At 49.3% G+C, this 22,500-nt stretch overlaps 2 protein-coding genes across 7 annotated transcripts; both read left to right on the forward strand.

Moving 5' to 3' along the window:
* Positions 1-1,226: 1,226 nt before the first annotated feature.
* Positions 1,227-9,413, forward strand: LOC130406819 (B-cell CLL/lymphoma 6 member B protein-like). 2 transcript variants are annotated; one of them, XM_056612465.1, is made up of 11 exons: positions 1,227-1,388; positions 1,809-1,886; positions 2,164-2,396; positions 3,614-3,859; positions 4,681-4,830; positions 5,344-5,539; positions 5,754-5,956; positions 6,215-6,441; positions 6,702-6,835; positions 7,210-7,347; positions 7,917-9,413. In XM_056612465.1, exons 3-11 carry the CDS (start codon positions 2,164-2,166, stop codon positions 8,055-8,057), a joined length of 1,668 nt encoding a protein of 555 aa, XP_056468440.1. In that variant the 5' UTR covers positions 1,227-1,388; positions 1,809-1,886; the 3' UTR covers positions 8,058-9,413. The 2 variants fall into 2 exon arrangements, with proteins under 2 accessions (XP_056468440.1, XP_056468441.1); XM_056612466.1 differs by having other exon boundaries at positions 1,233-1,388; positions 6,705-6,835.
* Positions 9,414-14,626: 5,213 nt separating this feature from the next.
* On the forward strand, positions 14,627-19,847 carry LOC130406820 (monocarboxylate transporter 13-like). Of its 5 annotated transcripts, none has more exons than XM_056612472.1 (8): positions 14,627-14,844; positions 14,927-14,996; positions 15,394-15,458; positions 16,058-16,309; positions 16,500-16,643; positions 17,043-17,314; positions 17,623-18,166; positions 18,825-19,847. In XM_056612472.1, exons 4-8 carry the CDS (start codon positions 16,060-16,062, stop codon positions 19,082-19,084), a joined length of 1,470 nt encoding a protein of 489 aa, XP_056468447.1. In that variant the 5' UTR covers positions 14,627-14,844; positions 14,927-14,996; positions 15,394-15,458; positions 16,058-16,059; the 3' UTR covers positions 19,085-19,847. The 5 variants fall into 5 exon arrangements, with proteins under 5 accessions (XP_056468447.1, XP_056468446.1, XP_056468445.1 ...); XM_056612473.1 differs by having other exon boundaries at positions 14,768-14,786; XM_056612471.1 differs by having other exon boundaries at positions 14,627-14,996; positions 15,394-15,943.
* Positions 19,848-22,500: the final 2,653 nt, after the last annotated feature.

Here is a 22,500-nt window from a genome sequence, read left to right on the forward strand (position 1 = left end):
TTAGTGTTGGCGGATGTCCTGCACGGGCTGTTTTCAACCAGCCCGCGCTGAGTGTGTGTGCGGCTGGTTAATATGGGTTGTATCTCTGTATGTGAGTGTGTGTGTGTGTGTGTGTTTGAGTGTGGATGTGTGTATTGGTATTTTGAGTGTTTTCATTGAGTGAGTGAGTGTTTTTGTGCGTGTGCGTGTGTGTGTGTGTGTGTGTGTGTGTGTGTGTGTGTGTGTGTGTGTGTGTGTGTGTGTGTGTGTGTGTGTGTGTGTGTGTGTGTGTAGCAGCGGAGGAGGAAGCAGTTCCTGTACATCTGTCCTCCGCATTTCATAGAAGTGGCGGTTGTTTTTCATAATCAAGCAAAAGGTATCTCCCATTGACCCCCCCCCCCCCCCCCCCCCTCCCATCACACCCAACACCAATAACATCTCTAGTATCCTTCCTTCCTTCCGCTCTCTCTCTCTCCTCTCGTATCACAGCCACTGTGGCACGCAGGAAGTTTCCGGACACACAGTTTATCTGGGGGGCCATCTTTAATCAAACCCCCCTTATCGGTCACCATGGCAACCGCGCCAAACAGACCCTTTCTAAACAGAGGAAATGCTTGTACCAATTCGTTTTTTTCTGGGTAAGCGTTTACTGTGCATGAACCATTCAAAAGCAACACCTGTGTCACCCCGGTGGTGGTGAGCAGGCGGTCAGTGGCAGGCGGTCAGTGGCAGGCGGTCAGTGGCAGCCGTCCAGTGGCAGCGTTTCGTTTGTTGTTGTTATTGTTTGGCGCTGGGCCCGTGTGTTTTCCTCAAGCATCCCGCGGAAGGCGTTGGAGGTGGATTGTTGATACGTGTCTCCAACACGGTGACACCTACGTCCCGGAGAGACCCTCACGTACATCATCTTCCCGGGCTCCTCATTTGATATTATTATTACACATGCACACACACACACACACACACACACACACACACACACACACTAATACACACACACACAAACAACATCACCCTCCCCCGCCATGCCTTTGTGGGGACTAATGGGGTTAGAAAAACTAATAGGCCACTAAAAATACTCAAAGCCCAGTGTCTGGCCTGGTGGGGGGGGGGGGCTTTTTCCTGAGTTGCTTCCACGGAGTGTGGTGGGGCCATTGAGGAAAGAGGAAGTGAGAAGCGCCGGTGGTTTGAACACTTCCTGCGAGACGTTATAAAGAGCCCGGTGGTGGTGGTGGCGACCAGCAGTCAGAGCCGGGAGCCTTAGCGTCGGAGGTGGGCTGTAGCAGCGAGTCAACTTGTGCCCCCCCCCCATCACCCTCAGAGACACCTACTTCACAGCGTGGCGCACACCGACCCTCCGAGAGGTTTGACGTCCGCCCCGAGCGGGCTAGTTCTCGTCCCTGCTGGTCGGGGTGAGTGCCGCTGTGACATGTGTTGCTTCTAATGGGGGGTGGTGTTGTGGTGTTGTCTGGATTGGTTTGATTTGAATCATAGTGCCTCTGGGCGGTGCAGAGGAGAGTTGGTCGGACACAGTCCTGCAAATCTGCATGTTCTTCATTGCATTTTGATTAGATTGATTGACTGATTCGAAGTTTAGGTTTGGTTGTTTTGTCAGGAAATTATGACTTATAGTTATTTTTTAACCATGTGTTAAGTTTTAACAATGTATCCCGGGATGGCTTGCGTTAATGTCCATGGAGTTATAGCCTAACAAATGTGTTTCTGTGTTTATTCATGCCAAGTTGTTTTTGATTAAGAGTTAAGCAATCAGTGATCGGTGAGTCAACTATTTGACAGGACTAAATGCATGGTTGTTTTATTGTTGCACACAGGTACGAGTAGGGAGCTGGTCTCACCTAGCAGATGTGTCTGGGACACTCCGCTTTATTTATTCACCCCACAAGTCCCAGGTAGGTCATCTACAAGCTACACCAATGTGTGCACGATATAGCTTCCTTTTCACCCTGAGAATATCGCATACAAAGCTGAATGGTTTTAACACCTCTTCAATGTAGCCATCTTATTTTTTGCATATACGGAAAAGGTATAAATAAAGTAACAAAATGATAATATCGGCATGATTGTAAATGTAATACCTCTTCAATGTTTCGAAGAAAATAAGAAATTCATAAGAAAAAAAGCACGTGGTTATTTCTAAGTATCTCTCGTGCGGTCCGTCCACGACAGATGAGCACGAGGGAGGAGACGGCAGGACGCTGGACCGGCGGCTGGCAGGAGCAGCGCGCGGAGCCCATGGATGAGGCGGCGGGCGAGGGCTTCGTGAAGGAGTACACGCGCCACTCCAGCGACGTCCTGCAGAACCTCAACGAGCTGCGGCGGCGCCACCTGCTGACGGACACCACCTTGGTCGTGGGCGGGGCCCATCTACGCGCGCACTGTGCCGTACTCGTCGCCTGCAGGTGGGTGCGCGCGTGCGTGCGCAAGGACGCCTTGTGATGCGTGTTTCGTTGTACTTCGCCCATTTCTGCTCTTTCTTTTTCTACTTTCGTTTGTGGTGCGACTCGTTGCTACCAAGCTATTATCCTGCTGAACCAGTCATCTCTCCAGGGACCCCGCCACACACACTAAAGAGTCAGCACACACGACAACAGAGGAGTCACGTCTGTTATTGTTCCCCCTAACACTTCCCCCACTCGGCGGCTTCCTGTTTTCGGCTTATCGAGCTCATGATAGTCATCCTCCTACTTCACTCCCTTTTTCAAAGCTCTTTCCTGTGCTGCTCGCTTGACCCTTTGACCAGTCTCAGACCTTTGTGGTCTATCTTCTCTTTATACCCTCTCCTTGAAGACGAACGACTCCCACATGAACTCATGTGAACTTTATTTGCTACTATTTGGGTAACTACACACTTATCGCGAGCTGTGTAAGAACATCTGAAACACATGAAGCGCTCAACGATTTCAAAACTATCCATTAAACCTGGGCCCTATTTGACGACCTCACTTCACAACACCGATGTTGTTCATGATGCATTGTGGGGGATGCAGTTATCACATGAATACTAGTTAATTGAAAGCTCCCACATTATACTGCCAGGTGTGAGTGTGATTAGCCGTACTAAGACGTTTAAAAAAAAGAATAAAAAATCGGCCTCACTGACATCAAAGATGGCCGTGTCCGCCTAGATGTATGCTGGATAGATCAGTCTACCAGCCTACCCAGTTGACTGTAGCAGACGTTGCTCATCTATCCGTCAAACATCTAAGTGGACCCACCCGCCACTTGTGATGTCAGAAGAGGCAGATTTTCAAAACGGCTTGTAACGGCTAATCCCACTCACCCCTGGTGGTATAACATGTCACCGTTAGGTTGTTGTTAGAGAACCAGTCCTGACAACGCAAACCCGCGTCGGGCATTCAGCGTCTACGGATTAAAACCATGTGTAAACAGCAGACCACCCATCCACACGTCACACGTACAATCCTCACCCTGGTGTCATCATCTTTTGTTATTACTGTAATACAGATCATTAGGGTTTTGACAATGTCCTTTATCTTCATCCTGATTCTATGCAAAGCACGTTGAGCTGCAATCCCTGTACGAAAGGTGCTGCATAACAAAAGTATACCTTACTCACTGACTCACCCATCGCTCCGTCTCATCCCCTCTCCCCCAGCGGGTTCTTCTACTCGCTGTACTCGCGGCGCCTGTCGCTCCAAGGCGGCGCCGCGGGCCTCCAGCCGCTGACGGTGGCGCTGCCCGGCGGCCTGGACGTGGCCAGCGTCTCCCTGCTGCTGGACTTCATGTACACGTCCCGCCTGCCGCTGAGCCACCGCAGCGTGGCCGGCGTGCTGGCCGCCGCCACCCACCTGCAGATGGAGCACGTGGCCGACACCTGCCGCGCCTTCATGCAGCTGCACAGGTGAGGAGGGCGTGGGCCGCGTCCTGTGGGCCCCCGGGGGCCGTGGTTCGACAGTGGAGGGGGTCGTGTTGAGGACGGGGTAGGATGGGAGGGGTTTTGGGGGAAAACGGATTGATCACTGGATCGGGTTCTTAAAGGTGACACATTAGACCACCAGGTGTGAGTGGGATTAACCGTTACACACCGTTTTGGAAATCGGCCTCTTCTGACATCACAAGTGGGCGTGTCCACCTAGATGTGTGACGGATAGATGAGCAACGTGTAGGCTGGTAGACTGATCTATCCAGGACACATCTAGGTGGACAGGCCCACTTGTGATGTCAAAAGAGCTCGATTTTCAAAACGGCTTGCAACGGCTAATCACACTCACACACCACGCATACACTCACGATCACTGCCTTTCAGTGGGTTTCTGTGGCCAGTCGGGAGCTCCTCCACTTCAAGGAGTATTGTCCTGCAACCTGGCTGTAGAGTAGGAGAACACTTCAAATGTGTTAATTTGGATGAACTGAATAAACCGTTTTATGCGTTCTTTAGATTTGATGTGAGTGAGACCTCCAGGAGGTTCTGGAGAACCTTTACAGGGAATTCAATGATGTTAACATCAAACACAGAAATGATTATGGAAAGCATAGAGCAAGCATCTGTTAGTGCCAGTGATGCCATTTTGTGTATTCTGATGATGATGAGATACCAACAAGAACCAATCAGAAAGAAAAAAAAGGTGCACCCCAAAAAATTCTTCACTCACCCACAGATTCGATTTCTGCTACTCACTAATGTACATAGTGCGGGTTTCTGATTGGTTGTTCTTTGTCCAGGGAGCAGATGGGTGCTGAACACCCTCAAGTGGAGCTGGACTCCAGGGTGTCTGTCGTCTCCGTAGGCCCCCGAGGAGGAGGGGGCCTGCCCCCCCAAACCCTCCAGCTCACGCCCAGCGCCCCCGGGCCACTGCCAGCCCAGGCAGCCAGGTACCCAGATGGTTGTGTGTGTCACTATGGGTCTGTGGAGACCTTTACCCTGTTTACAATGCAAAGGGGTCCCAGGGATACGGGTGGGAACTGTAGTATGGGGATTTGGGATGATGGTTTATGTATCCTGGGTTACCTCTTCGATTCATCTTACTGTAAAGCTACCCTCATTAAAATGCCATGTAGGTGTGTGAGCGTTTTAAGTGTGATGTTAATCGGAAAGACTTGTGTGTGCTGGCACTTATGTTTGTTGGTGTTGGGACAATGTGTGCGTGTGTGTGTGTGTGTGTGTGTGTGTGTGTGTGTGTGTGTGTGTGTGTGTGTGTGTGTGTGTGTGTGTGTGTGTGTGTGTGTGTGCACTATTTTTATGTGACCGGGGGATGTTTGTGCAGGGGGTGGGGGGTGGGGGGGTCCGGGGAGCGTGCCTGCAGGTGCGAGCGCCTGTTTGCGTCTGCCTTTGTCTGATAACGACACAGCCCTTACATCACTTCCTGTGTTGTTCCTCCCGCTCAGGTTCCCCCGGGAGGCCGGCCTCTCCGTGAAGCCAGGGGCTTTCCCGGCCGGCGAGCCCAGGCCCAAGGAGACGAAGCTGGAGCGGCGGTCGCCCCTAGCGGGCTGCCCCAACCCCTCCCCCGACAGCCCCACCAGCCCCACCCGCTCCGGAGGCCAGCCCAGCTCCCCCGCCGAGTCCAACACATGTCACCTCGCGGTACGGGACCCCCCCCCCCCCCCCCCCCCCCTGCACAGAGCAGGACCAGGGAACAGACGCTGCTATTATAGCTTCATTCACAAAACGATCTAGTCGCTAATAAAGGGTCAAAAGATGCATACAATATTTTTTATACTACTTAACTTTTTTTTTTTGAGAGAGTTGCATTTTTGAAACATTACATTGTACTATTTTTTTTATTTCTTTCCTCAAGGGTGTGACCAAGCCTCCCCCCGACCCCAAGGCCTGTAACTGGAAGAAGTACAAGTACATCGTCCTCAACCCTCTCTGTGCCGTCCCCACGGTGAAGGAGGAGGAGCCAGGAGAGAGGAACACGCCCATCTCCCAGAGGACCGCTGTGTCATCTGACGCACCCACAGAGGCGTGGCCTGGAGAAGTGCCCGGTCAGATTGATAGGTGGGCTCACGGATAAAACACACATCGAGCCTCGTGCTTTTCTTCGGCCGTGAATCTGATTGGAAAGTCTCATTGTGAAAGACGGCAGGGGCGTGTCCACTTTGGGGTGCAGATTCCTCCCTCCCAAAAATAACACATTTGATTGGTCACCTGCAACACACACTCGAATAAGTTCACCGTTCTATAAACCCTGGCGGGGTTATGCTACCTAGCACCCTGGACCCGCCCTCTGACCGACCAATGACGTTTGTGTTTCAGACAGGGGCGGGCCTCCTGCTACGAGGGTTCTGGCCAAGCCCCTCCCCTCGGACCACCCCCCTCTGTGGAGGTCTCCCAGGGAGCGGCGTGCTCCTCTCTCCCCCTCCCCCCGCCGGCGCCCGCCGCAGACCACGCCCACCCGAGCCAGCGCGCGTTCAAGCGGGAGGACGGCCACGCGCCGTACCTGTACTCCGGGAACGTCATCGGCACCAAGGCGCTTATTGCCGGTGAGACGCCATCTTGATTATCATCATCATGCATGCAACAATGTCCATCCATCCGTCCACCCCTTTACCCATCATCATATATATCACATATACAGTATATATCACATCCATCCATCTATATATGTACCAACATCCACCCATCCATCTATAGTCTACCAGCGTGAACATCCACCCCTCCACCTACACATCCCCCAACTCTCCACCCAGCCCTAACCTCCGACACTAGATGACCCCCTTTTCCGTCCCCCCTTTCTCCGCAGCAGGGGACAAGCCGTACCGCTGCAACGTCTGCAGCGCCCAGTTCAACCGCCCGGCCAACCTGAAGACCCACGCCCGCATCCACTCGGGGGAGAAGCCCTACCGCTGTGACACCTGCGGCGCACGATTCGTCCAGGTGAGGCAGCAGCTGCGCAGGGGACTTCGACCGCGATCAACTCGTGGCACCAATCGAAAGGGGGGAAAGTTACTGACTCGCAAAGCAGGTCATGAACAGCAGAATAATAATACAAACCACGATTACTTTTTGGCTTGGCATTGAAAACCACTGTCACAGAGCGACCCTCATGCATGAGATACGATGACACTTTAAATTCGGTTTGACCCTCCATGTCCATACCATGTATTTCAAAGGATTTAAAGAGAGATATTCGATATTTAGAAGATGATAGTTATGAAACTACCTCTGCACGTCAGAGGAGAATCATTTGGAGAATGAAGTTATATCTCCCCCTATCCCTCCCTCTCCCTCTCTCCCCCCTCCCCCATCAGGTAGCTCACCTGAGGGCCCACGTGCTCATCCACACGGGGGAGAAGCCCTACCCCTGCCACACCTGTGGCACCCGCTTCAGACACCTGCAGACACTCAAGAGCCACCTGCGCATACACACCGGGGAGAAGCCCTACACGGTGGGTTGCTCACACATACGCACGCACGCACGCACAAGCACGCACGCACGCACGCACGCACGCACGCACGCACGCACGCACGCACACACACACACACACACACACACACACACACACACACACACACACACACACACACACACACACACACACACACACACACACACACACACACACACACATCTCTACTCTACACACTCAAACAGAGACCCTACTTTATTGGTACCAATGCTTGGTCGTTACAGCTACAAGAGACATTAGGGTCGTAAAGACTTAAGGCACTTATTTCAATTCATCATTCATTTATAAAAAGATGTGCTACAGCCGAAATCAGTGAGTCAGAACACGACCACGAGGTCAAACCCTTTTCTAAAGGCCATTGTATCGCTGACCATCTGATGTCGGGCCTAAAACACTAGAGCTCTGGTTGGGAGTAGAGCGGGCGTATGTCGTTAGCTAGTCTCCGATAAACACCACTCTTCGGTCTGACCCAGCGGACATTGAACCACGATGTGCTCCTTTGTGTCCATGCTGACCTTTTGACCCCTCCCCTCCCCCGCGGCCTGCAGTGTGAGCAGTGTGACCTGCACTTCCGGCACAAGAGCCAGCTGAGGCTCCACCTGCGGCAGAAGCACGGGGCCATCACCAACACCAAAGTGCGCTACAAGGTCCTGTCGGAGGGCTACCAGCCCCTCCTGCAGGCCTGCTGAGGGGCCCCCCGTAGCTGCTGGGGCCCCGAACCACGGCGACCACACCCACCACAGTGACTGAGGCCACGGGGATGGCGTGACGGCACAGAGCTGGAGAGCGTGTTGTGATGTGAGAGTGGGAGGATTCCGGGGATAAGGATTCAGTAATAGTGAAGGACGCAGGAAGAGAGCAGAGAAGTTAGACGGTAAGAATGTGAAGGGACCCGCTTGATGTCAAAATGCAGAAAGCCTAGGGTTGGTATATGAGAAAGAGCAGCGGAGGTTTTTTTAAATGAAGCGATTTGTTGAGGGAAAGTGAAAGCAAGTGCGAAGACTGGGAAAGGGGAGACGCAGCGCAGAGGCTCAGATATGCTGAGTGTGCGCTGATGAAAAGTATGAAGCAAGATGGCACAAAGTGCAGTGAAGACTGATGAAGCACGTTGGGGAGCAGAGGTGTTGAAGGAAGGACGGAGGAAGTGAGGAACATAGTCAAGGCTTGGTTTTAGGAAGAAATGTATTACTGACATTTATACATTTGGAATAATCAATCACCATACGACTAATTGGTTGGGATCAAAGTTATTTGATCAGGGTTTTAGTGTTGAAAGTGTTTATAATCGTAAATGTCTGAAGTAGCTTTTAGAACAATGTTAATATTTCACTTGTATTTTGTATAGTCAGTGAATATTCTTTCATCATCTTAAATGGTAATTTAATTAATATTTTATTGTTGAGTCTCATGGCCTGGGGCCTGAATGTTTGATGTCAAATTTGGCAGTTTAATTATTTGTACCAGTTCCTATTTAAAAGACGTCTACAAATCAGTAACTTCTTTATAGTCCAAGCTGGCAAAGGACTGAATTGCCTTGTACATAAAATGAATAATGGAATAGGAGATATTGTAAAAATGAATAAGGTCGATTTATAAGCAATAAGAAAATACATTTGTATTCCACATTAATGTAGAGTTCTTTTGCTGGACAAAGACAGTTTTTTGATACAAATAAAATTACATCTCTTTGATAATTTGGAACATTGGCGTCTGTATCATTTTCTACTGTAATACTCAGAAAATATAACACAACATTTCATTAACCACAACATGAATGTGGAAAAACTGGAGATTTGACTAATGTAAAGGAACAACATGTTTTGCATAATTTATGGTGACATATCATTTGTATTCTCCATCAATTGTTCCCTTTGCAGTAGCACATTTGTAGGTCTACACTCACTGTAAAAGGAATGTACTCTAATCTGAATGAATAATGAAGTGTTCATCTGTACAGAATATACAACACTGCCAGACGTTAGTCTGAGTTCAACCAGTGAAACCCCTCTGCTAACTCTCTCTCTCTGACACATGAGCATCCTCCTTCTCACACACTGTGAATTACTTCTTGTTAAATCTGCTTTTCCGCACAAGTGAGGGGGTGCTAGGGAAAGAGTGTTGGTCTTCTTTTGTACCATGAGGCAGAGATGGGACAAAGTCACTGTTTGGCAAGTCCAAAGTAAGTCCCAAGTCTTAGCAGTCAAGTCTGAGTCGAGTCCCAAGTCAAGACAGGAAAAAGGCACATCAAAGCCAAGTGGAGTCCAAGTCCAAGTCCCAAACTTTTTCAAGTCCTGAACAAGTCACCATGTTTTTTTTACTTAATGTCATTATTCTATTGATCATTATTTCAACATCACTCTAATTTACAGTGCCATTATTATTACGCCTATAAAACATATCGATACTTTAATGGTGGAAGGTAGCTGATCACCTCTCCCGTATAAGTTAGGTTTGACATGGCGCCAGGGAGCAAGTTCACTCTGTTCCTATCTTGTGTGCTTTTTCAAGGGTAAAGCTCACATGTACACCATCGTTCCCTATGCATAATGGTTGATGTATGTTCAAGGGTAAAGCTGTGACCTGGAAAAATATGCTACGTAGATCAACATTTGTGGTTAATGAGTGGTCAAGGGTAAAGCTGTGACTTGGAAAATGTGCTATGCAAATCAACATTTTATGCAAGTCCGACCTCATAATATGTAAGGATTGGGTATAAAAGGAGCGGACGAGAATCATTCGGGAGTGTCTTTGCAAATCTCACTCGGCTTTGTTGTCTCTCGTTTGCGGGTTACTCTCCATCAATACTTGACCCGGACTCTTCGATTCCCCTTGCGTATAGCTAGTTGAAGTGAATTAGATAAGTCGTTAATAGATTCCACGACACCATTTCTTATCAATACAGTTATAATATGTTCATTGTTTCTGTCTTCAAATGCGTTATGATATGTGTATGTGCCGAATTTTTAGAAGTATTTTGGTAGTAGTAGTAATGGTATTATGCATGAGGTATGATATGCAACTTAAACTGTAATTCTGAAAAAAGCATGAATGATCTAGAAATGACGTTTAGATATTATTGAAGATACGAGTGTGTAGATTTGTGACATTTTTTTAACGAAGGTAAACGTTTGAAAAATGATTTAGTTAACTTACGATGTCTTAAAGGGATACTTCACCCATTCAGAACCGGCTTTCTACCATTATAAAATCGCTATTGTAATATAAAAAATAAGTTTTTTTTCCCTCAGTCTAACCCGTCTTCCCTTGGCCCAGCTTTCCTGATCTAATGTCCTCCCGAGATGACGACAAATGACCCGTTTGACTCGGGAGAACTTTGCTCGCCTGCTAGAAGGGCCGAGGACTACAAACCACTATAGTTCCGCAAATTTGTGAGCCCACCAATAAGGAATGAGGGGGGGCAGGAGCCCGCGTACGAGATGTAAACACAATGTCAGCCATGTTTCTTTCCCGCAAGAACAAATTTATAATGTGTAACAGCCAAAGTGGATTTTGAAAATCTATTGTTGGATTTGGACATTCAGCGCTATTAGTACGAGCCACAATACAGCCAGGAAGAATTGACACAAATAGAGGGGGAGGCTGCTGCGGCTGCAGCTGAACAAGCCCTGCCGGTTGCCATGGACGAGGAGCCGGAGCGCGCCGGTTAGCTCGCCTATAAACACTAGCACATACTCCCTGTGCTGCAGCGAATTTCAGCGATGCCAGTTTCTTCTAGAATAAATGGCTGAATCTGGCGTGGACGAGGCCATGTGTGTAACCTCTCCCCCAGGCTTTACGCCTCATCTGATCAGTTGGGTATTGGATACATATTTCCGGACCCAGAAAGTGAACTGGAAACGCTAGCCAAAGCCCGCCGGGAGAAACAGACGTCTGAGCAAAGAGTAAGTGTTGTTGTTTTTTACTATCACATTGGCTACAATAGTTTTGAGTCCCGGGGAACGTGACAATGTAGCCTAGTTATCCGAAAGTAGCCGATCTTATTGGCAGAGCATAGGCTATGTTACGTTAGCTGGAAGTCTGTGTAATGATGTATAGGCTACTCAAGGCATAATTTTTATATTGCGTTGCTAATGTTCTCTTTCTTTCTTAGACAGTATTGGCCGTCTGTGTTGTCCAGGCCATCTGAGCTAATCGCCCAGCACAAGATGGGCAGTACCGTGGCTACCAGGAGACAGATGCTCAAGAGGAGCTGTGACTATTTTGTCTACCCTACACGTTTTATTTTTGTAAATAGTTCAATTTTTTTCATGAATAAAACCTACAATTCATGTTGGTTGTTGTGATTTGTTTAGTAACCCAAGTGCTGTTATACTAAAGTAGGCCTACTGTATACGATAAACACTTATTTCAACTGGGGAGAAAAGGTTGAGTACAAATACTTGATATGCTGAGCTACTGTAATTAGCAAATGTTTTTATGCTGTACAGTAAAATACAAATGATGCGTTTGAAAAAATGAAGGCAGAAGTCTAAACCAGTCAACGTATCACGGGGATATATTTACACAAAGTTTGCTCGCACTACCACTCGAGCTAGGACCTTCCTTCCCCCTCCAAACGGAAACAGGCGGACGGTGCAGCAACGCAATGCACTGTGGTAGTTTGAGGATTTCTTACCTTTGAGCCAGAGAGACACTTTCTGCCTTTTCTCAGGCTAGAATGAACCGATTTCAATTACTTTTTGCACATTTATAATACGTTGAATTATTTACTTCGTATAACCTTCATATCCCTACCGGTGAAGTATCGCTTTAAGTGTCAGAGGCATGCCAGACGGCTTCAATGGGACCAACACAAAATGCAGCTGATATGAAACTAAAACTATTATTCTGAATACAGTATAAATGATATCGAAATTTTGTTTTGATATTATTGAAGATAGAGGTGTAGATTTGTCTTCGCACGCTGATTTTTTTTCTTTCATCTTCACGGAAATGAATGCATCTTGGGTGTCTAGCCCTCCAGGCGGGAAATATGTTAGATATCTAAAACAATAAATGTTTTTGACTCAAGACATGTCGAGTCATTACAAGTCAAAGAGGCAAAGTCTGAGTCAAGCCTCAAGTCAATAGCAGTCAAGTCTAAGTCGAGTCGCAAGTCATGCGTAATTTTGTCAAGTCGGGTCTGAAGTCATCAAAATCATGACTCGAGTCTGACTCAAGTCCAAATTATGTGACCACCATGCGACTTGTGAGTCCACATCTCTGCCGTGAGGTCTGGTGGGGAGGAAACAACAACGCGTAGGGCAGGTGTTTCCGGAGGGGCACCATTCGGGGCTGCACAGCCTTGCCAGTGTGGGTTCCTCTTGTAGGAGTTACAATAGAGGAGGTGGTAGTGGGGCCCTGCCTCACTCTCTCAGCCTCTGTCATCATAGCCCTTTCCCTTGTCTCCCATGAGTTGTGGCTACAAGCCCATTGTCTTGGTTTTTCAGACAAACAGGGGGGGAGGTTGATGAATGGGGGGCTTTCCAATGAGCACAACCATCCTCCATCTTATTTGGGTTTGCCAAATTACCATAAGGGCATTTTTGTCCCAAATGTCCCCTCATTATTCATGGGAAGAGGTAGGACAGTAAGGTCAGAGTTATTTCCGAATGAATGAGCACATGATTCAGGCCAATATTCGAATAGCTGATATGTGATTGTAAATGGCTAGCCACTTGTAAGGGGAATTAGTATTTAGTATCTATAGGGCTGGACTATACAGAACCATATTTAAATCTTACTCATGGTTAAGATTTAGTTATGGTTCTGTAGTCCAACACATCCATCCTCTCACACCACTCAACACATCTAAATGTCTCACAATAGCCTAGCCTCCCCTTCACACACACACACACACACACACACACACACACACACACACACACACACACACACACACACACACACACACACACACACACACACACACACCAAATTCAGATTTAATAACAACTTTGGCATGCCCAAGAGATAATAAAAAGTGAACTATCGACTTTGCTGCCCTTATCTATCTTCATTGCGAGTTGAAAGGAAAGCCTTTGAGCATTGGTAACTGAAGCCCAGCCCGGGACGGCACTCAGATAGTGAGAACACTTCCAATGTCCTTTCCTAAGCTATTTTCATTGACCTCGATGAAGAACGTCAGGAGGACAAAGGAATGATGTGAAGGAGAATTCATTCAGATTCAGGAAAAGACAACCTTTGTGCTAAAATTATCCGACTTCACACTACGTCATTGTGCGACGGCGGATATAAATGTGGGAGCCCCCATGAAAAAAACGCAACGAAGACCAATCACAAATGGGATATAAAGAAAATTGTTGTAACATTGATCATGGTTGCTCACGCTCACATTAATGTCCACTCATATGCATGGACATGATAGTAATTGGGTTGTATCATGAACAAAATTCATTCATGTAATGCAATTGATTGTCTGTTTTTAATGAATGGACGAATGGTGCGTCGTTTTCAATGTTCCTCCTTTCCTTGCGTAAAGGATGGTCAAGTGTTACCTATGCTAAATGATAAGAAAGTAAGCACTGAAGCACCTATCCTTAATATGATGATAACTCTGCCTGCTCTTATCAAGGCGGCCACTTATGCCGCTTTTCCACTGCATGGTACCAGCTCGACACGACTCGACTCGACTCGACTCAGCTCGCCTTTTTTGCGTTTCCACTGCGATCTAGTACCTCAAGTGGCTGCTTTTTCTAGTACCGCCTCGCTCTAGGTTCCAAGCGGCTGAGCCGATGCTAAAAGGTGACGTCGGCAGACGGCCGGCCACTGATTGGCCAGAGAGTGTGACGAAGTCACGAGAGCGACATGGCAACCATGCTGGTAACGATAGAACAGCCATAGTAGCGCCGCAGTCAACATATTCCACTTCTTCAACATGCCAGCTAATAATACGAACACGAATACCATCGCATCGATGTTCTCCATTGTTGTTATGTGGGTTCTGTCCATGTGTGGGTTACGTAGGTGTAGTTTGCGTCGCGTACAAAAATACGTCACGGCCCTTTCGCGCAGACGACCCCGCCCACGTCCCGGAGGTACTATTTGCGGTGGAAAAGCACCCGCGCTGCTACCGTGTCGAGTCGTGTCGTGTCGAGTCGAGCTACATGTGCGGTGGAAAAGCGGCATTAGATACTTCCGGATCATTGAAGTCAGTTAGGAACCTTCCTAAGCCCAAAAATACTATCTGAACGCAACCCGGCGTTGTGCACGTGCGCACAGCAATTGTGCGCATGCGTAGTTGTGTGCTGTTGAACTGCCTGTTTACAGTCGGCGAATGGTTAAAATAATAACACTACGATACGGACCCATGGGTTAAGATGATCAGAAAGACAGGTGGAGACAGCCTGAATTTGGGAATAACATGAATCAGCGGTGTCGGTGACGCGGTCTCCGAGGTTAAGGCAACTTTGATCGGCAGGAATCTTTTGAGACCGTTTGGAACGTTTTCATACGGTAGAAACATTGTTTTTGTTTTTCCATGCGTGCCTGTAATCAACGGCTTGTCCTTTATCTGTCATTTAATATCTCGTTTTAGTCTAAAACTCATCATTAATCCCCCTACGGTGACCGGAGGATGGGCTGGCCACAACGGGCGACAGGAAACGGTAGACGCCGCCGGTGTTGTACCTCTTACAAAGCTTTGACAGGGAAAACACTTTCTCCATAGGGATGCGAAACTAGGTTATTGCAAAGGGTTATTAACATACTTATTAATAACCGACATTAATTGTAAAGATATTAAATATGGGCAATGTGTGTGTATCAATCAGGTTTCCAGTTTGTAATATCTGGCTTTGTGAAAGCGAGATAACAACTAGAGCCCTTGACAGCCGGAGAAAAGGACCCGTGTAAACAAGTGTTATTTGCATAGAATCCAGGGTGTCATGCCCTTTGAGTTGAGACGTGTTGCACACTCCGTTACGAGGACTGAACCATTGCACGGAGTGCAGAGATAGTGGTGGTTAGGCGACATACTGAAGGGGTCTCTCGTGTATTTCGCAGGCTTTGGATCAGTTCGATTATCGATCATTAATTGCTGGTGGTGTCACACGCCTCACCCATCGCAGGTAAGGTTTAAATGGGAAACAAAGCGATATCATTTCGCAAAAGTACTTTTAAATCTAGTTTTTGACACTAAATAAGCGGAATATAACTTTTGCACATCGAGTTGCTATTTAACAAAGGACTTTTACTTTCAAGTTGACTCAACTGGTATTTTAAAGTCAAAGCTATACATTCACGCATGCGTGGATTTAGTGCTTATGTGTTAGTCCGGTGCAATCATTCATAGAGCCGACTATCAAGGCGTCAATCTAGTCAAAGAAAAAAAAAATAGCATTTTGTGTGTTTATCATTGCTATTTGTCTTTTTTAGTTGTAAATTAGCAGATAGTTGTTAGGCTCAAGAATGCCTACATGTAGGCTGCCGACATGTGGTTTGAACCCACAACCTTTTGGCTGGGGGTCAAACACACTAACAACTCTAAATCGGCCTCAACTCTTCTCAACATTTCATTTGAACCGCAACAAAGTTGGAGGAAAACCGATTTAAAGTAAAAACAGGCATCAAAATGTACACATTACATTTTCTTTTTTAAACACACTATTACATCTCCAACAAAACGTTTGAAACAATCCACAATTTTTACCCGACTCTACCCCTGTAGCCATGGCTACGGCGAGGGTAGAGCAACCAGCACGGAGCCCCGGGGCGGAGCGAGCAACCCCGGGGGCCCTAGCCCAGGATGGGGCCCGCGGCTGGGTGATGGTCGGGGCCTTGTTCGTGTGCTCCACGCTGGTGTTCGGGCTGATCCGGAGCCTGGGGGCGTTCTTCGTGGAGTTTGTGCAGTACTTCCAGGAGAGTGCCCAGGCCATCTCGTGGATCACCTCCATCGGCGTGGCAACACAGCAGCTCTGCAGTAAGCGCCGCAACCGGGACTCTTGTCTGTCTGTCTGTCTGTCTGTCTGTCTGTCTGTCTGTCTGTCTGTTGCGTACACGTGTATACTTTGCATGTGGGGATGTATTTACGTATGTATATCTGTTACTTCCGTTGTATTTGCCCTCATGTGCCCGTCTGTCTGTCCGTCCGTCCGTCTGTCTGTCCGCAGGTCCGCTGGGGACGGCGCTGTGCAACGCGTACGACGCCCAGCGCGTGGTGATGGCGGGGGGCGTCCTGGCCAGCCTGGGCCTCATCCTGGCCTCGCAGGCCCGCTCGCTGCCCCACCTCTACCTCACCATGGGCCTCACCTCAGGCACGTCCACTCACAATGCACACTGCTTTGAAGGGCTGACCATGCTCCCACGTCGACGCAACGCAATGACCGCGTAGACGCTTCGACGCAGCCGTCAAGCTGTTTCGGTTCTGCCTCGGGTTTTAGTGAGCGGACCAATCACAGCCCTCGCCGCTGCGTCGCCTCGACACAAGGTTACCCTTTTTTGGGAGGCGCACGTCGGGCCCTTATGGTGGACGCAAGGAGGGTCCGCAGCGACGTAACGGGTCCGTAAACCCCCTTGCGTTGCGTCGACGTGGAACCATAATCTGCCCTTTAGTCTGCCGACCACGGACCACGTTTCCTCTACGTTTGGGCTCCCTCAATGAGTGAGTCTGATCGATCATTGAGTTGATCCATTGTCGTGATCTCGTCCTCCAGGCCTGGGCTGGTCCCTGGTCTTCACCCCCATGGTGGCCACGGTCATGGCCCACTTCACGCGGCGCCGCACCCTGGCCCTGGGCGTGGGCTTCACGGGCGTGGGCGTCTCCTCCTTCGTGTTCGCCCCGCTCTTCCAGTACATGCTGGACAACTTCGGCTGGCGGGGCTCCCTGCTCATCCTGGGGGGGCTCAGCCTGAACATCGTGCCCTGCGGAGCACTCATCCGCCCCACGCGCAAGAAGGCCCCCCCGCCCCCCAAGGCTGGGGGCAAGGTGGGGTACTGGGGTCACCTGGGCTGGGCCTGGGTTTGGGCTTTTGGTTTAGCATTGATCCGTGTTCAAGCTAGCTCAAGTCCCGTAGCCAGTGTTGCCAGATTGGGCCAGAATTCCCGCCCCAATCTGGCAACACTGGCTGCAGCTCGTTGCAGCCAGTGTTGCCAGATTGGGGCGGGAATTCTGGCCCGATCTGGCAACACTGCCAATAGCTTCGCACGGCCTATAAAACCTAAGGACGGTTTCCTGTAACGACACCGACCTGTTCAACGCCATCTTGAGGCTCCTCCCCTGATCCCTCCCTCCAGGCGGACAACGGCGGCGGCGGCAGTGGCGCCTCGGCGTTCCGGAGCCTCCTGCGGCGGGTGTACCGCTACCTTGAGCTGTCGCTGCTGGCGCACGGGCCCTTCCTCACCTACACGCTGGCCATCACCTTCTTCAACGCGGGCTACTTCGTGCCCTACGTCCACCTGGTGGCGCACAGCCGGCAGGCGGGCTACTCGGAGTACCGCGCCGCCTTCGTCATGTCGGCCACGGGCGCCGCCGACATCGTGGGCCGGGTGGCGGCGGGCTGGCTGACGGACCTGGGCCGCGCCCGCCTCGTCCACATGCTGACGGGCTGGACGGGGCTCACGGGCGTGTTCATCGTGCTCATGCCCCTGGCGTCGGTGGCGGGCTCCTACGGCCTGCTGCTGGGCTTCGGGCTGGGCTACGGCTTCTGCGCCGGCGCCCTGACCTCGCTGGTGTTCGCCGGCGTGCCCGAGATCGTGGGCATGGGCCGGATGGTGGGAGCCCTGGGGCTGCTGTCCATGCTGGAGAGCGTGGGGGGGCTGCTGGGCCCGCCGCTGTCAGGTGAGACCCCCGGGGGGGTGGTCCGATGAGGAGGGGGATGGGGCGGGGAGGGACTCTGTGGGCCGGTGCGACGTGGCAGACCTTTTTAAATGTCGGTTCGTACACACATTGCGATTGCTATGACGATGGATGTTGAGCCGTAGGTGTGTCTCTGAGACAAGAGACACACGACTTTAAAGGTTGTTTAAAGTCGTTAAACTTTCAACAAATTTCAACTTAAACGACTTTAAACTTTAAACTGCAGGATTGTCCTGGCTTTAACCTGTATGAACGGCCAAGGCCGGTCCTGATTTGGCCGAGGTTTTAACACCAACCTGTCGCTCATCAAGCATTCATTCACAATCGTATGCCTTGATAACTTGCACACAGTACATGAAGGGGAAAGAGGAAAGTGGTGTATTCAGGACATCAGGGGAGCCTCGTAACACCCTTCAGTACAAAGTCCAGCCATCAGCAGTTTAAAACACATGCCGCGGGTCACAGGGTGTAGGATTACAGTTCCCCACAACAATCCCAGGCCTCCCTTCTGGGCCTCCTTTCTGGGCCTCCTTTCTGGGCCTCCTTTCTGGGCCTCCTTTCTGGGCCTCCTTTCTGGGCCTCCTTTCTGTGTCGTTTTAGAGACCGGGAAAAGTCATAAAACCAGTCTTTTATTTTGAAGGTTATCTCCGGGACCGGACAGGAAGTTACATCACCTCCCTGGTGGCGGCGGGCTGCTGCTTCCTCCTGGGCTCCCTGATCCTAACCAGCCTACCTCACTACTTCTCTTGGACCGGCCCGCCGCCCCCGCGACCGCCGGACGGCGACGGCCAGGAGGAGCGCCAGGACGCCGGGGCCGGCCTGCTGGGCAGCCCCGCGTCGGGCAGCACCAACGGGACGGCCAGCAAGGACTCGGACCACAGCCAGACCTGCCTGGCCTGAGGGTCGCGCCGGGGCCAATGACTCAAACAGACAGCGGTCGCGTCAAGCGAAAGAAAAATAATAACTGAAGGGGAGTAAACGCCGAGTGCATATCCAATGTCGTCAGGCGACCAATCAAAACGGTCTCGTCGGCATCATTACACTTCTGCTGCAGTCGATCGTTATCTTATAAACATGGCCCTCTCCTTTCATGATTTTCAGCGCACAACGAGCCAGTCCTCGTCTCTGTCTAATTGTGTCCGATAACCCCACGACGCGGACGGTGACCGGCAGCCAAAACTTAATTGTGTGTGTGTGTGTGTGTGTGTGTGTGTGTGTGTGTGTGTGTGTGTGTGTGTGTGTGTGTGTGTGTGTGTGTGTGTGTGTGTGTGTGTGTGTGTGTGTGTGTGTGTGTGTGTGTGTGTGTGTGAGAGAGATCTCAGGGTTGTTTTCCAGTAACTAGCCATCGGCTGAACATATTGAATGAAGACACTTCGGTGGCGCTCTGCTTCTGTGACTAATAGCTTTTTACTGCATCAAGGAAGCGTTTTTTACATCCACACTTGTTTTGTACTGAGTTTGTTGTAAAGGTTTTGAGTAAAGCAAGAAGAAATCCGATTCACACACAAAACATTCATATTTTCTTAGTGGATTACAAAATTCACAACTTCACTCCTCTACTGTTTGAGTACTTGTTGACAGGAGCACTGTGCAATCAATCTGTATGCTATAGGAATTTTCTACAGCAAATAAAGTATGCTCGTTTCAGACTGATGTGCAACACGAAGATGACTCGGCTAATACATTCCAGGAATCACCTCTACGTTTTACACAGAACGTTTTTCGTATTTTTGTAGAAGGAAAATAATTTCTATAGCTCCAAATCATTCGTGACGTTTAATGGTGCGTCGCCATGGCAGCTAAACACGGGTCACAACGTCCTTGTGCAACATTTTCATGGTCATGTTGACATATTAACTGTGTCAGCATTCATCAACCAACACTCGGTCTTACTCCGGCCAAACCTGGGGACCATTGACTCCAGGTTTAGCATTTCTTTGGTGTGTGTGGTAAAACCAAGATAAGCTGCTCTGTGCTGCTGCTTTCTGTTGATTAGTGGTAATGAGGCTTGAAGGTTTTTAGTTGGAATGCGTTATGGCCAATGTTTTGTCCCCTAACCCTTTGGATGTGTGTAATAATTGAACCGCCTTATACCCAATGCATTTAACTATTATAGTTATAGGTAGGTAAAGGAAGCACTTGTGAATCAAACAAGACCTTAATTAATCAGCTGTTTATCAAATCAACAGCCATAAAGTACAGACCACATTGGTTGTTCTAAAAAAAAAAATTAACGCAAGTTGAAGTATGTTTACACAAATTTTTTAACTCATGTTTTGCCTCAGGATTGTGTTGTTGTCGTCACAGTGTTTCGGGTTCAATCCCCAGGGTCCGCAGCCTGCACCCTTAAACAAGATACTGTCACATAGAAAGGTATATATAAAGGTTATATAGTAGTTCTGAACACCGTAGGCTATGTCATTATTTCATTATGACCACTGGCATGTAGAGTACAGACTCAATTAGCTACACCTGCTGTTTCCTCCCCAAAAACGCCTCTGATACAAGGCCCTTTAGCCACTCCTTGGGCTCCGTCTTTCTTGGCCGTTGTATTAGTAAAACACAAAATTTAAAAAGATCTCACAATTACCTGGCTTGAAGATATAGCATTTTTTTGGTCGCTCTTAGTGTCTACAACATCACCGTCCTACCAAAAGGCCTACCATGTGCTGGACGCTACTCTGGCCACGAGAGGCCGCTCGTGTGCAGACTGCCTTCATTAATCCACCGGAAGCAAGAAACCTCGAAATGGAGTAAAAGGATCATGCATTTTATTTGTTCATCTGATAAACAATACTTACTGTTGCTGAGACATAGTGATGAAAAACAATTTTGATCCTTTGTGGTATGGTCGTCTCGGGCTATTTATGACTCCGAGAGGTTAATGTTCAACACGTGGTTTATTCTAACAGAGACACAAGGTAAACGAGCTTGCGTTCTGGAGGTGGTTCATGAAGGATCTCTTCAACACAGGTAAACAAACAGTTTATATTGGGAGTGGGCGGAATGGTAAATAAGCCACGCCCACAATGTTCTAGTTTGCCCAGGTAAACCTTTGGTCTGCCTTGGCTTCAGCGGAAATTGCAAAGTGGCCATGTTTGTAGTCTTTAACTTATCTACAAAGTCAGAAAACCTTCTCTGGTGTTTTCCTTTATGTGGAGAAAAAACCATTCATAACTGTTGTTAGCTTGAAACATGTTGTCAGAAATAGCATAGAGTAACATTTTTACATCAATAGACGACAGTAAAAAATAACGGCATGAAATGAATCAACAACAAAAACACATTGTTAGAAGGAATTTCTTTAGGCGAAGGGGATGGGAGGTATCCCGGCCGTAAAAACTCATCCCAGACCTGTCACACACACACACACATACGTGTGTGTGTGTGTGTGTGTGTGTGTGTGTATGTCTGTGGGGTCACTCTAGGACTTTGGATCGGCGCTTGGTGTCTTGGTACGTCGCGTCCCCTGCGGACCAAAGGAGAGGGAAATGGGGGAGGGGGGGGGGGAAAGTGAGCACTCGTATCTCAACATTAAAGGTGACATGTTATACCATAAGGTGTGAGTGTGATTAGCCGTTACAAGCCGTTTGGAAAATCAGCCTCTGCTGACATCACAAGTGGGCGTGTCCACCTAGATGTGTGCTGGATAGATCAGTCTACCAGCCGACCCAGTGGACTGGAGCAAACGTTGCCCGTCTATCCATCATACATCTATGTGGGCACGGCCCTCCCCACTCACCGCGGTCACGGCCTGCAGCAGGGGGCTGCGGGAGGCGCTGGCTGCGTTCAGCCAGTTGACGTCGGCGCCTTGGGCCAGGGCGTCCGCCATCACCAGGAAGTTGGGCCGGCCCGACGAGCGGTACAGCAGAGCCCCGGGGTGCAGGGTACTGAGGTCCTCCTCCTCTTCCTCCTCCTCCTCCTCCTCCTGCTGCTGCTGGCCTTCCTCAGCTGATGGAGGAGGAGGAGGAAGAGGAGGAGGAGGAGGAAGAAGAAGAGGAGGAGGAGGAGGTAGAGGAGGAGGAGGAGGAGGGAGGAGGAGGAGGAAAAGAGGAGGATGGAGGAAGGAGGAGGAGAACAAGGAGGAAGGAGGAGGCGGTGGAGGAAGAAGAGCAGGAGCAAGAGAAGGAGGAAGGGATGGTGGTGGAGAACAAGGAGGAAGAGAAGGTGGTGCAGCAGAAGGAGGAGCAGGAGCAAGAGGAGGAGGAGGAGGAGGAGGAGTAGGTGGAGGTAGAAGAGGAAGAGGAGGTTGTAGTAGTGCAGATCATCTGTTGCACCTCATTGTTTATATATTTGATGAAATACCTGTTGTTTTT

The sequence above is a fragment of the Gadus chalcogrammus genome, chromosome 17 (genome assembly GCF_026213295.1).
Source record: "Gadus chalcogrammus isolate NIFS_2021 chromosome 17, NIFS_Gcha_1.0, whole genome shotgun sequence".
In the NCBI taxonomy this organism is placed as follows: Eukaryota; Metazoa; Chordata; class Actinopteri; order Gadiformes; family Gadidae; genus Gadus; species Gadus chalcogrammus.

Excerpts from the sequence above, each read along its gene's own strand:
- LOC130406819 (XM_056612465.1), top strand. The coding sequence starts at position 2,164 with ATGAGCACGAGGGAGGAGACGGCAGGACGCTGGACCGGCGGCTGGCAG. Across the intron at positions 4,831-5,343 it reads CTGCCAGCCCAGGCAGCCAG|GTTCCCCCGGGAGGCCGGCC; the intron begins GTACCCAGATGG and ends CCTCCCGCTCAG. Across the intron at positions 7,348-7,916 it reads CCGGGGAGAAGCCCTACACG|TGTGAGCAGTGTGACCTGCA; the intron begins GTGGGTTGCTCA and ends CGCGGCCTGCAG.
- LOC130406820 (XM_056612470.1), top strand. The coding sequence starts at position 14,966 with ATGGGCTGGCCACAACGGGCGACAGGAAACG. Across the intron at positions 14,997-16,057 it reads ACAACGGGCGACAGGAAACG|CCATGGCTACGGCGAGGGTA; the intron begins GTAGACGCCGCC and ends CTACCCCTGTAG. Across the intron at positions 16,310-16,499 it reads GGCAACACAGCAGCTCTGCA|GTCCGCTGGGGACGGCGCTG; the intron begins GTAAGCGCCGCA and ends GTCTGTCCGCAG.